General features: G+C 39.9%; 1 protein-coding gene and 1 pseudogene across 3 annotated transcripts in view; one reads left to right on the top strand and one right to left on the bottom strand.

Moving 5' to 3' along the window:
• The window catches only part of SRGAP1 (SLIT-ROBO Rho GTPase activating protein 1), a 271,551-nt gene that overhangs the window by 243,809 nt on the left and 13,962 nt on the right, over nucleotides 1-13,780 (top strand). For 2 of the 3 annotated variants that reach the window (XM_041755347.1, XM_041755346.1), the window contains exons 16-18: nucleotides 2,310-2,415; nucleotides 5,770-5,994; nucleotides 8,198-8,277. In XM_041755347.1, coding sequence (XP_041611281.1) covers nucleotides 2,310-2,415; nucleotides 5,770-5,994; nucleotides 8,198-8,277 — 411 coding nt within the window. Of the gene's footprint in view, nucleotides 1-2,309; nucleotides 2,416-5,769; nucleotides 5,995-8,197; nucleotides 8,278-13,780 lie in introns of those variants that run through there. The other variant, XR_005987824.1, reaches the window with a different exon arrangement.
• On the bottom strand, nucleotides 10,617-11,475 carry LOC121491013 (annotated as a pseudogene).

Genomic DNA, 13,780 nt, shown 5'->3' with positions numbered 1-13,780 from the left:
AGTTGACCTTAACCTTATACTGAGGATTAGCCTGGAGAATCAGTAGACTTCACTTCTGAAACAGCCCACGTCCTCAGTAAACAATGACAGAAGTTTTGTTGTTGTTTTGTTTTTAATCATAACCCTTATATGGATCTATTTGTGGCTAGAAAAGAGTAGAAGTTATTGCCAGTCAGGAGACCATTAATGGGACAGTTTGTCACTGCAATTTATAATTTGCATAAATATATTAAACCTTGCGACTGTTTGGTGTGAGGCATGAATAGAAAGTCATTAATGCACATAGTTTTTTAAGGACCAGAGAATAGATGCTAGTAAATCTCAATATTTACTTTTAAGAATGAGTCATAAGTCATTTCAAGTCAAGGCTGAGAACCACTGGTTTAAGAGGAATTGGAATGGGAAACTGAATTAGGAAAGTATTATTGTGGTCCAAGTTAAAAATAATAGACTTCGATTACAAAATTAGCAGTGAGATATCCAGGGGTAGAAGCAACAGAACTTCTGTTCTATGCAAAAATGAAAAATGAAGCGAAAATACCACCTTCCTAGAAGGGATGGTCCTAAGCGTGAGACCAGATGTGCTTGCCATTGAAGAGAACAAGCAGAGATCCTTGAAGGCTGACTACATTTATAGGTCGGAAAGGGTCAAAAAACTGAGAAGTAGAAAGAGAATCAGTTGGCTATTGTGTCAGAAATGAAGTCCTGGGGGGGAAAAAAAGAAGGCAACCTGAGATTTTCAAGTAGGATATTTGAATATCTCAAGAGCAATTAAGAGCAAATGTAGTAATATGAAATTAGATTAAGCTTCAGAAATGTTTCTGAAATATTCTTTGAAATTTTTTTCCCAGGAGTGCCTGACTGGCTTACTCAGTAGAGCATGCAACACTTGATCTTGAGGTCATGAGTTCTAGCCCCGTGTTAGGCATGGAACCTACTTAATTAAAGAAAAATAATAAATAAATTGAAAAAGAAATATTTTTCCCAAACGTATCCTTACTGGACATCTTCAAAGTTGTGCTTTATAAAGGGGGTGCCTGGCTGGCTCAGTTGGAGCATGCAGGTTTTGATCTTGGGTTTGTGGGTTCAAGCTCCACCATGGGCATAGAGATTGCTTAAAAATAAAATATTTTTTAAAAAAATGTATTTTACTTGATAAAGTACTTTGAAATCCAAGAAAGACAACCAGCTTAAACAGAGAATAGATCTTAGTCCTAGCTCTACCCATCCAGCCAAGTAACAGGGGGTAAGCCGCTTACTCCATTCTCATCTTCCTAATCCATTAAATGGCGATGACATTGCATGCCCTGCCTACCCCACAGTATTGTTATCTGCGTTAAATTGGACAGCAAATAGGAAAATGTATTGTAAAATACAGACCACTGTGCAAATAATGGAGTATTAGTACTTTTTTTGGCTGCTGTTCACAGGCACTTTTGTGTTTAGAAGCTTTGGACAATTTGTATTGCTAGGAAAGAGATATAAAATAATACTGGGAAGTCCCAGGTACCCCTGTCTTCAGGGAGCTCACTCTCCGACAGGGAAGACAGGAGAAGGAAGTAAATAACTGTAAACACCAGGGTATGAGTTCTGTGAGAACAGGAACCAAGTCGCAAACATATTTCTAATGCCTACCTCAGTACCTGAAACCTAGTGGGCTCTCCTAAAATGTGTGTTTAAAATTTGATGAAATAACATAATACAAAGTAAAAAGTCATATCAATAAAACACTATGATAGTTTTGAGGATGGAGAGATTCGAAACCTGGTACATGGCCTGAATCATAGGAACACACAAATAAATAGAGGAGGAATCAATGAATCATAGGGGAGATGTGCCCCAAAACTACTTTGGGTGACATGCAGCTTTTGAAACGAGTTGAAACCATGTCAGATGCAAAATCCAGGAAGAGCAGCAAGTGAAAAAATGATTTCTAAACCTAGAAGACGCTAAGTTGCTCAAAACCATGGCAGTCAGAGAAAAGTGATGGGTCAGAGGAGATGCTCTCAGAAGTGGTATTATAGCCAAGCTGATCACTTTTTCACTGCTTTGTTTTGGTTTTGGGGTTTTTTATTCACTGTTTTTGGTTACAACTGCATCTCACCAGGGGCAAGGGCTTGCTTATGGTCAGATATGAAATTTGGTCCTCGGTGTTCTCTAGGCTCCATGCCCAGCATGGAGCCCAAGGCGAAGCCTGAACTCACGACCCCTGAGATCAAGACCCGAGCTGAGATCATAACCAACACCCAGTGTTCTGCTTTAAATGTGGCAAGTGAAACAGTCCTGACCGTGTTCTCTTCTGTCCACAGGAATAGATAATCTCTATGAGAGGGCGCTTCACATCCGCAAACTCCTCCTGACCTTGCCCAGGTCCGTCCTGATAGTGATGAGGTACCTCTTTGCCTTCCTTAATCAGTAAGTACCCCTAATACTCTAATACTCTGCCCAAATGCCTGTCCCGCACTTCCATTTGCACTGCTCTGAATTCTATCTTTGTTCTTGGATTCTACAAAATGGCATTGGGTCCCATTTGTCAGCAGAGTCAAGGAGAAGATGATTGAATATAGACTGGAGCTGTGTTTTTCTTCCAGCAGATCAAGGTCCTTGTGTGATAGCTGAAAGATGCAGAAACTGTGGCCATACATGCAAAAATATACAAATATCACCAAAAAGAACATTTGACAGTGAAATATGTGTTTTTCCAACTTCCACCCAAAGCTAATGTCATGAACATTTTTGTCAAAATGATGTAAACCGCCTGCTCACTGCAGAAAATTTCTGTGATTCTTCATGTGGAAGTCAAGGAAGGAGGGGAACTATAGATGCGAATTATATGCGGATCCAAAAAAGAACTTCTGCAAATTCAATATAATAAGACGTTGTCGAGAAGAAGATATTTATAAAAGGCTCAGCATCAATGTAACAGAAACCTTAAAAAAAAATCACTGCATTATTTTCAAGGAAACTTTTAATTTAAGCACCTTGACTTTTCATTTGTTTGACTTCCTTGTAATAAAAATGGGCCCCACTATACGAACACCTTCCCCAAGTCCTAGCTAAGGGTCCCCTTGCTAATTCAAGGATCTAGCTAAGTCCTTGGAAATAAAAGAATCTAGGAAGAGTAAGCTCGGGGCAGTGCCTTTTCCTTCTGACATGGTTTGGGTTCTCCCCCAAATTAGGGTATTTTTCTCGTCTCTATTTTTTTTCTTTTTGGAGGTTTAGAGTTCTCACAAGCCTTGGGGACTTACTACAGTCCTGCTGACTTTTACTGAAATCATACCCACCGAGGCTGACCCCAGAAACCAGGTATCATCCAATGGGGAGATGCTTGCAGGGAGCTAAAATATGCACAAATGACAGCAGGAACTAGAAACAGGATCAAGAGAGACGGAGCCTCATTGCCCAAGGGGTTTTAAAAACCTGCAGGCTTGCTGACCTGGGCGGGCGAGCTGGAGGGCTCCGAAGCTCCAGCGAGCTCCTGAGCAGTGGCCTGAGCTCGGGCAGCCGCACATCACAGAGGAGCTGCTGTGGGGCCAGCTCTATCCAGAGGTATCCCCTGAGGAGCTCTGCTCCTTGCTGGCGAACATGAGGGGGATCCTTATGTCTGTTGTATCTGTTGCATCAGCAGACATGGATTTCAGCCAGCCAGAGGGGTTCTTGACGGCTCAGAAACCAAAAAGCAAGGTGGGATCACTTCTGACCAAGCTGCCATCATTTCCAAATTCTGGAAGACCCATAAGACAGAAATTCGAGAGAGCCCCATGAACCAGAGCCATTGGGACTGTGGGCTGGGGGCCTGAGCTGCAGAGTTCATGGCAAATCCCAGGCAAGGCACTCGGCTCATGTGCACACCCCTCTTGCCATAATAGGGCTGGAAATAGGGAAAAGTAGCCTGGAATCTGAATTTCTCTGTTTGTTTGGCATTTGACCTGCCTCGCTAAAGATGAAGTTCTTGGAGCACAGGTGCTCATGATCCCTCCTTAGTTAGTGACTTGGGTTGAGTTTTGTTATTGTTGTTGTTGTTTTGATCTTATTCCCTCATTAGGATTAAATCCTCAAATGAAAAAAAAAATCCAGAGAGTTGCCATCTTCACCTTTCCTTGCACGTGCCCCCCTTCCCCAGTGTGGAGCGCCTCGAGTTCCCCCTGGCCCTCTACATGCTGTCCTCACCAAATTTTCCTGGCACACCTGAGCAAAACCCACTTCGAACCAATAAACCGCAATAGCCTAGGAAGGCAGACTGGGCATCAAGAAAATTCTCGCAACCTGAATCTAATTTGCCACGTATCTCAACAGAAGAACAAACGACATGCCACCAGTCAGCTGGCTGGCATTGCTTCCAGCATTTCTGCCCAGAGATGCCCCCTGGGGCTCGCTGCACCTGCCTTCGTGCAGAAACCAGCCCCAACCTCTAGGGTGGGATGCTTGGGACAGGAATTAGAAGAAGAGAGAAAGCCTCTTGTCCCTTAATTGTAAAATTGAAACATGGTTATATAACATTTTTATAACAAGATTTTGCTCTTCAAGCCAGCACTAAATTTAAGATCCAGAAAGATTAACTGTGACTCTCCCCACTGAGCTCACATGTGTCTTTTGAAAATTAGGCCGTTCTTATTCTGAGTCTCACTTCTCCTCCGTGCATCCATTTTCCAGATGATCCATAACATGATCGTTGCCTTTACTGTGAACTTCTTTAAAGAGCGTAATGCTTGAGAAATGGCAGAAGGAAAAGACATATGTTAGCTGAGGAAATTACCCTTTTGTGTTTTCTGCTTTCTAGGCTATCTTATTTCCCAAAATGGGTAAAGGATCAGGTCATGTGGTATTTCCTTTTCTTTGTGTCTGTCACCATCCCACAGATGTCACTGAGTCTTTTTTTTTTTTTCTTCTTCCATTTGTCATCTGTTCACCTGGATTTCACATTTCCTTCCACAATTGACATTTGATTCTTGGAAAGATCATGTCTCTGGCTTCTCCCTAGAACAGCACCTTTTACACATGTTCCAGGCAGAGCAATAAAGAGCTGCCTTATTTTGAGTCACTTGTGGAAAATATCTCACAAATATCTGCTGTCCTGAATTTACAAATTAGGACTAGACAACCAGAAATTTCCCCCCAAGTCTGTAGCCTGCCAGCTCTATGAGGAATGGGAGTTTTGTCGTTGTGACATTGACTGTTGGGTAGTTCTGGTAGTCTTCCCCAGAAGCAGATTATAAAGCCCAAAGTTGTTTGCTTGCTTTCAGGGGTCACAAAGAAAAGGTGCTTTGTTTTCCTCTAGGCTTTCCTCAAGATTTATAAGGCAGAACTGAAATCTGAGATGTTTTTGAGTAGGTGGGAGGACATTTTAAAGATATCCACAAGGCTTTATGGAGCTCACTACTGCCCTTCCCGCATCTACTGGAATGGCATTTAGAGCCTCACCATAGTGTTTGTGAACGAACCTCATTTACTTGATCCTGGTCTCCGTTGTAATCAAAATTATCTTAAGCTCTGTTCTGGCTTTGAAAAATTACACTTAATTAAGCAAGGAGGATTTATATTCCCCCTTTAGTTCTTCCTAGCTGAAAAGTTAGAAGTTGCTTTATTTTCTTTGTAATTTGCTGAGGCAACTTAAAAGAGATGGAACATTATTTTATTCTGATGATAAAAATAAAAACCAAACAAAATGCTTTGGATCCCTATTTTCAGAATATAAAGTTTCTTATCTAAAACATCAATTTTCTTTTTTTCTCTCCTGTTCTTTTGTAACCCTTTTCTTTTCCTTCATAGCCTTTCACAGTACAGTGATGAGAACATGATGGACCCTTATAACCTGGCCATTTGTTTTGGTCCCACGTTGATGCCCGTCCCAGAAATACAGGATCAAGTGTCTTGCCAGGCTCATGTGAATGAAATTGTCAAAACCATCATCATCCACCATGAAACTATTTTCCCAGATGCTAAAGAGCTGGATGGCCCTATTTATGAGAAATGTATGGCTGGAGACGACTATTGGTAAGTCCAGGAATTTTAGTTTTTCACACCCCTGGGAAAATTATGAAAGAACAGATATCGATTTAATTAAGAAAAAGAATTGACTGTAAGTTGCCAAAGATTCCAATTTTAAAAAAGAAGAAGCAGGAACACTTGAGATAAATTAGAATACTAAGACGCATGACAGCACTGGCCTCTTACTGTGGAAATTCCTATTCATCCCTCCCTTTTCCCCGAGAATGATACCTTTTTAAATGGATCCGCCCTACTGTATCATCTGTAGAGAATAATGGTTTCAAAATGTATTATATGGAGCTGCATTAATTTTACTGTTATATCAGGCAAAGATAACTGATTGAACTGACAGATTTCATTTTTCATTCCGAAATAGTTTGGGCTCTATATAAAGAATTTCAGGGGCACCCGAGGGGCTCAGTCACTTAAGCATCTGCCTTCAGCTCAGGTCATGATCCTGGGGTACTGGGATCGAGTCCTGTATCGGGCTCCCTGCTCTGTGGGGAGCCTGCTTCTCCCTCTCCTCCCCGCTTGTGCTCTCTCAGTTGCTATCTCTGTCTCTCTCTCTAAAATAAATAAATAAAATCTTTTCTAAAAAATAAAAATACTCCAGACTTATCATTATAAAGGAGCCCTGTTAACCAAATATGTTTTCATTCTTAATAATATCCATTCTTACTAATTAGTATTATCCTAACCAATGATAGTAGTGCTGGTCATCTTAAGCAAATATATTTTAATTTGGGACACCTGGGTGGTTCAGCGGTTGAACACCTACTTTTGGCTCATGGTGTGATCCTGAAGTCCTGGGATCAAGTCCCACATCAAGCTCCCTGTGAGGATCCTGCTTCTCCCTCTGCCTGTGTCTCTGCCTCTCTCTCTGTCTCTCATGAATAAATAAATCCTTAAAATATGTTTTTTATTTTATCTAATTTATTATTAATTATGCCATTGGATTAAAAAGTGTTTAATATGGCCGTGTAGTCCCCGATGAAGTATGAAGATGGGGGTGGTGCAGTCAGTTGAATAATCCCAAAGGCAGGGAACCCTAACATGTTTGTGCTCACTATGTGATCTATGAATTCCTGCTTCTAAGAAGTCACATGCAATAAAAGTAGCTTTGCTTCCTGGAGCCCCTACTACAAACTGAAGGTTGACTATTTCCAGAAGCACTCCTTTCTAAATGTAAACAACAAAGCATGATAGATCCCAGTTCTATGGTGCATCCAGAAATTTGACACCTGAATTCAGAAGTATCTACTCGAGCACTTAGTGTGTGCAAGGTACTGAGTGAGCTTGGCTTTGGAAGAGAAGTGAATAAAACTCAGCGCTGCTGAGATGCATAATCTTATTTTCATCGTTGTATTGATTGCAAGGCCAATATTCAGGGCTGTATCAGTAAGTTCTGTTGTCTTGTTCCTTTTATCAAAGAGCGACATGTGGAGGTCTGGTCAATATTATCTGATACACTGGATCCTAAGACTTTTGTGGTCACTACTTTTTTACAGACAGACCCCATAATAGAGAGTCTTGGAGTCCATAACATGTGCTTGATTACGTCCTTCACCCATGCATAGCATCTTCTATGGGCATCGTTCATTTTATTTTATTTTATTTATTTTATTTTTTATTTTTTTGGCATCGTTCATTTTAAACAGAAAGTCCGTGATAAAGTAGTTACCCTTCTCCCCAACACCAGCAATATAAATGGGCTTTACAGCAATGTCAGGTTTGTATTTGTGACAGATGCACGCCATTTACTGGCATACGTTTGAGGAGTGTGATTGTATTAAAAGGTAAGTTTTTAGAAAGAATAAAATCATGACTCTCAAATCTACAATGAACATGTGTCAAGAAAAGAGAAAGATGCTGCAGCCAATTCAAAGCAGAAATCCAAGAGCCATCAATTTATATGCAGTAAGGTGTGTTAAATGAATTTGCAGAAGCTGGTGTATCCATAGGGCAATAGTCGTATTCCCCTAGAATTCAACCAATTTTAATTCCTGTGGGTACGAATTATCTGTGTCAAAGATGAAGGGACCTGCATTCCCACAGGACCAGATAATCCTCGGAGCCTCCAGCATTTCATGGAAAGGCTTTCCAGCCACTTTTTGCCATTCCGAAGTCTTACTTTTCACTTGCAATAGCAGTTGTTCATTTTTTAAGTTCTTCCTTTGACTTTATAAGAATTTCTCTTTCCATTTTGCAGTGACAGCCCGTACAGTGAGCACGGTACATTGGAGGAAGTGGATCAGGACGCTGGTACAGAGCCCCACACCAGCGAAGATGGTATGCCCTTGTACCCATATCATTATAAAACTAACCTTAATATCCATTTTTTAGAATTACTTATATTAAGGATACAGTAGGATACAAAAGAATATTTAGAAAATATGGGTAAAGTATGAAGAATACTATTACGGTGAACACCACAAACCACTACCACGTTGAAGAAAAAGAACATCGCTACCTTTGCCTTCCCTGTTACCATTGCCTTCCCTACTCCCTGAGGGGTAACGGTGATGATATGTTTGTGTTTTTAAATGGTTTATTGTTTCATTTTTTATTTTCTTGAACTTTCTGTAAATGGAATCATACTATATATACTTCTCATGATTTTTTTTCTACTCAATATTATGTTCCCGAGATTCACCCACATTTTTGCGTGCAATTATAATCACTTACTTTACCACTGTATAATATTCCATTGTATTTATTTTATTTTTTTCCTGGGTGTACTTATTTTATTATTGATGAATATGTGAGGTATTTTCTATTTTTTGCCATTAAAAACAGTGTTGTAATGAATATTTTCAACATGTATGCTTCTGCAGTACTGCGAGTGTACAGGAGTTTCTCCAGGATATACGCACCAAGGAGTAAGCCTGTTTTCAACTTCACTAGATAGAGCCAAACTATTTTTGAAAATAGTTGTGATGATACCCAGCCCCACCAGCAGTGTATCAGCCATCCAGTCGGACGTATTCATCGACACTTAATTTTATAAAATACTGTCATCTTTGCCAATATTACCATGCATCATGGTATCTTGTGATTTCAATTTGCATTCTTCTGGTTACTGATGATGTTATTTTACAATATAGAGTATTAATAGAAAATTTGGTGTGTAGTAAGGACAACAGATCAGGAGATGATTGCCAGTAAAAAAATACTTTGTTACTTACAGTACCCAAGAGAGAAAAGGGTACATCACGCGAGAGGTAGCCAAACAGAAAGCACCAAGGTGGGTCAGGAGGCAGAGGTGGAAGGAGCAATGGGGCAGGAGTCTTTGCTGTGGTTTCTGCTGGAAGGAACAGGCAAGGCAGGGTAAGCAGGTTTCAGATTGGCTAGTTTGAATAATTTCAGCAGGCTCTGGGATAGAGGGGCTGCCTCTGGTTGTCTGCTACCTGGCCCAGGTGATTAGAGCAGGTGCTAGTGACCCAGAGGAGATGGTTGCAGTGTAGGCTCTAAATTGGTTGGTTTGTATTTGAAACACACAACAGACAGAGTTGTTTACATTCTCAGTAGGATTTGGGAAACCATGGGAGGGCCAGTCCCTCTGGCAGCAGCAAGGCCCCAGATGTCAGAATACAGAAAATAAAAAATATGGTTCCAAAATATATATATATATATTTCATATGGATACACTAACTTTTATGTGCTTTGATTTCTTCTTTGTGTGTGTGTGTGTGTGTGTGTGTGTGTGTGTGTGTGTGTGTGTGAAATTTCTGTTAGGGCCCATTTATCCACTATTCACATATCTGGGCTTTTTTTTGCTTGGTTTAATTTGATTTGGCTTTTTTTTTTCTTTTTTTGTATTTATAAGAGTTCTTGGTGGGTCTAGAGCAGGTCTTTTATTGTATGTATGTTTTGCAAATATCTTGTGCCCTGTAATTTGTCTTTCGTGTGTTTAATATGTCTTTTGCTGAACAAGGAGCGTTTAAAGGAGTTGAAGTTACTCAATCTTTTCCCTCATGGTTGTCTCACTTTGTGTCTCCTTTAAGAAATCCTTCTGTGCTGAATGAAGGTATGAAGATAATTCCCCCATATTCTCTTTTAAATGCGTTTGGGTTTTCTGTTTCACACGTAGGTCTTTATTGTACCAGGAAATTCTTTGGAGGTATGGCGTGAGGTTGGGAATCCATTCCTTTTTCTCCATATGGATGCACAGTTGTCCCGGCATTAACTGTCCTTTCTCCAAAGCTCTGCATAAACGACTTGTCCTCTCTGCACAAGTCTCTTTTTGGGCTCTCTGCTTTTCCACTGGTCTACTTGTCTATCCCTCCTGTCTTAATTTTGATACCTTTTAATAAATCTTAATATTTGGTAGATCAAGATCCCTGACTTTGCTCTCCTTAAGAAGTCTTGATCTTTTGCAACTTCACATGAATTTTAGACTGTTTTTCAAGTTCTTAAAACAAAAAACTAAAAACCTGTTGGGGTTGTGATTGCAGTTGCACTAATTGACATATATTAACATGGAGAGAATTGACGTTTTTATAATATTTAGTCCTCCAGTCCACAGATATATTTTTTGTAATTTAATGTCTCTCAACAAACTTTTATACTTTTCTCTCTAGAGATCTTTTTTCTTTCTCTAACAAGTTTAATCTTTAACATTAGTTTTCATCACTTTTTTTTTCTTTTTAACAGTTTTTGTTTGAAGTCATATGTAAGATTACTTTATTCCTGCATCTTCTGAGTTGTCACTTCCTTCTGTTTGCTCCTTTCTTTTCCTACTCGGCAAGATTTGACTTTATGTTCAAGGATCTTTTTGCAGCCTTTGTCCAATTTTTGTCTTGTGACAACCATTTTGCCAGGGTCAATGCCCACGTGAAGAGTTGTGCCATTTCCCTCTCTTGCTTGTACTCATTCAATGAAGACGATATATTTCTTCTTGTAACCTGGACTACTTTGCCAATTTGCTGACCTTTGTAGTATCCTCATACAACTTGTATGTCATCATCCTTTTGGATGTGCATGGATCAAACGTTGCGCTTTAGTTTCAGCTCTTTGGAAACAGGGGATGACATAATCTTCCTGTGAATCTGAGAGGGTGCATTGAAATGCCTTTTATGGTTCTTGCCCCAGTCAGAACTCACAAAAGGATTAAACTTCATTTTAGCCAGTGGCACTTCAGTGATGGCCGTTTGACACTTTTTTTTTTAAGATTGATTTATTTGAGAGAGTGAGCAACCTGGGGGTAGGGCAGAGGGAGTCTTAAGCAGACTCCGCACTGAGCACAGAATGCCACGCGAGTCTCAATCTCACGACCCTGAGATCACACTTGAGCCGAAAGCAAGAGTTGGACTCCCAACCAACTGTGCCAGGCGCCCCAACACTTTTTTAATATATGAACATATAAAGCTGCCAATTTTTTCTTAATACCTCTTCAGCTGTATACTTGATCCTTTTATTCTCTCTTTAGCTATGACTAATCTGCTTTAAACCCATCCAGTGAGTTTTATATTTATAATTTTTTTCGACAATTTCAGCTGCTTAATCATTTTTTACAGTCTTTTGCGCTTTTTTTTTAAGATTTTATTTATTTATTCATGACAGACACACAGAGAGAGAGAGGCAGAGACAGAGGTAGAGGCAGAGACAGAGGCAGAGCCTGATGCAGGACTCTATCCCGGGTCTCCAGGATCACACCCCGGGCCGAAGGCAGGCGCTAAACCGCTGGACCACCCAGGCTGCCCCAGTCTTTTGCTTTTAACTCAGACTGATCTTTTCCATTTTTTTGAAGTGTGATTCTAATCATTCTAATATCTACAGTCTTCCTGGATTTTTTTTTTTTTTGGAGGATGGGTTCTTGATCATTAAGTCTTATCTTCCAGCATGTTTTATAAACTATTTATGTATTCCTTAGAACCGTGTGGAATTCCTGTAGACTCAGTTGAAGGTAAGTTCCTCCAGAAAGGCTTTTCATCTACTTCTGCCTGGGGCACAACCAACCAACTTGGGACCATACTGAATTTTTAGCTTGCGGTCTTCCAGGCCACCCAGGCAGTGTGATTTTAAACTGCAAAACCTACCTGAGGACTGGAATGTGGTTGGGATTCTTGGAGATGATTTGTTCCAAGGTTTGAGATAGGTTCTATTTTTAAATCTAGAAGGGAGCAGGGATGATGTATGGAGAAGTATAGAGGGCTAGGAGGGAGGAAGATTTCTAGAACTAGAAGCTCACTGTGACACTGAGAGTGTGATCCTTTATGGGGGGGCTTACATTCTCTCTACACTGAGCAGACCCTTAGTATTTTTTTGTCCAGAATAAAAGCTTAAGTTAACCAGGCAAGGAAAATGCCCTCACGGAAAACTGACTCACATTTTCTAGTATTCTCCTTACCTCACCGGGTTCCCACTTTCATTGAGTTTTTTTGTCTTTAATATTCCTTACTGTCATGGTAGCTTATTAATGTAATTACAAAGATATTTTTAAATCCAGGATATTTGTTGATTTCAGTGAGAGGGTAATCAGAATGTTTAATTCCCACCCTCGGCTCTAAAAAAAAAAAAAATTAATTGTTTCACTTCAGCATGCATTGCATTTTAACTTCCTTATTTGATTACATATTGAAAAGTTACATCTGACCCCCCCAAAAAGTTTCTTTATGTTTTCAAAAGTAAGATGAATTGATATTTTCAGAACTTCATTTAGAAGAAATTCTTTACAGTGAGAGCTTCTACTTCTGTGATGTTGCTTTTGAAAGTCTTTGGGCCCTACCCTTGCCACCATCCCTTTTGTCTCGAGTTGTTTCTCCATATGATTTATTCCTTTCTCACTGATGTCATCTCTGTTTCCTTGCTTTCCCAAGTGGTCGGGAAAGCTAAGACAAAGCCCCAGCCATCTCTCTCCCAAACATCAGTCTGCCGTCTGTTTGTTGTTCTTACCTCTTGACTACAAAAGAGAAGTTTCACTGAAGGGCTCTATGTTTTCGATAACATTTTAACCATGTTCACCTGATTTTGCTGGAAAGAAAAGCATTGCCTGCAAAGGACAGATACCCTTGCACACAGCCAACCTCTAAAATTCTGTAGCTAAATTAACAAGATTATTGATTATCCTTGTGGTATCCAGGTATTGTATTTTCCTTTCTCTGACATACTATCACTAGACAAGGGTAGCTTTTGTTTCTGAAAGAGAGGCTCATAGAACAAAACCATCACCGGCAAGGGCAGTGGGTAACAGATCTAGGAGGGGAAGTGTCAGGAACGGCAAGGTCCCAAAGAGAAAATGCGATGGACTAGCATTTTATATGAGATGACAAGACATGGAAATGCAAGACTTGCTAACACCGGACAGTCAGAAAATCAGCTGTACTGAATTCTTTTTCCCCTTTACACAGAGTTATAATAGCCATGCAGGAAAATGAAATTATCATGTTCATTCTTACTGTTATTGATGGCAGCAACATTCTACAGAGACTCTGCATGACCTTTTAAAGACCATATAACTCCATAGGAAAGGATATGGTGCATCACAGTGCCCTAAGATTGACTTGCTCTGCAATAGAAGACTAAGATGTGTATAAGTAGCTTATTGATTGATACTTGACTGCGAAATGACTCCCATAGGAATACAAAGAGTTAAAATAATGAAATTGCTCAGACTTACTAGTTGATACAGAATTACCAATAAAAATGTACTATGATTCTTCGGGTCATTCTTTCATAATCTCCCCACGTTTGAATTAAATAAGCAGAGTCTGATATTCCTGTTGCTAGTTGTTTCAACAGATAAACAGAGATAACAAGCATAGAGTGCATGATTATGAAATTATGATAAAAT

The sequence above is a fragment of the Vulpes lagopus genome, chromosome 5, assembly GCF_018345385.1.
Source record: "Vulpes lagopus strain Blue_001 chromosome 5, ASM1834538v1, whole genome shotgun sequence".
Taxonomy (NCBI): Eukaryota; Metazoa; Chordata; class Mammalia; order Carnivora; family Canidae; genus Vulpes; species Vulpes lagopus.
Note: the sequence above shows the minus strand (reverse complement) of the source record. Positions and strands in the feature narration are given on the sequence as shown.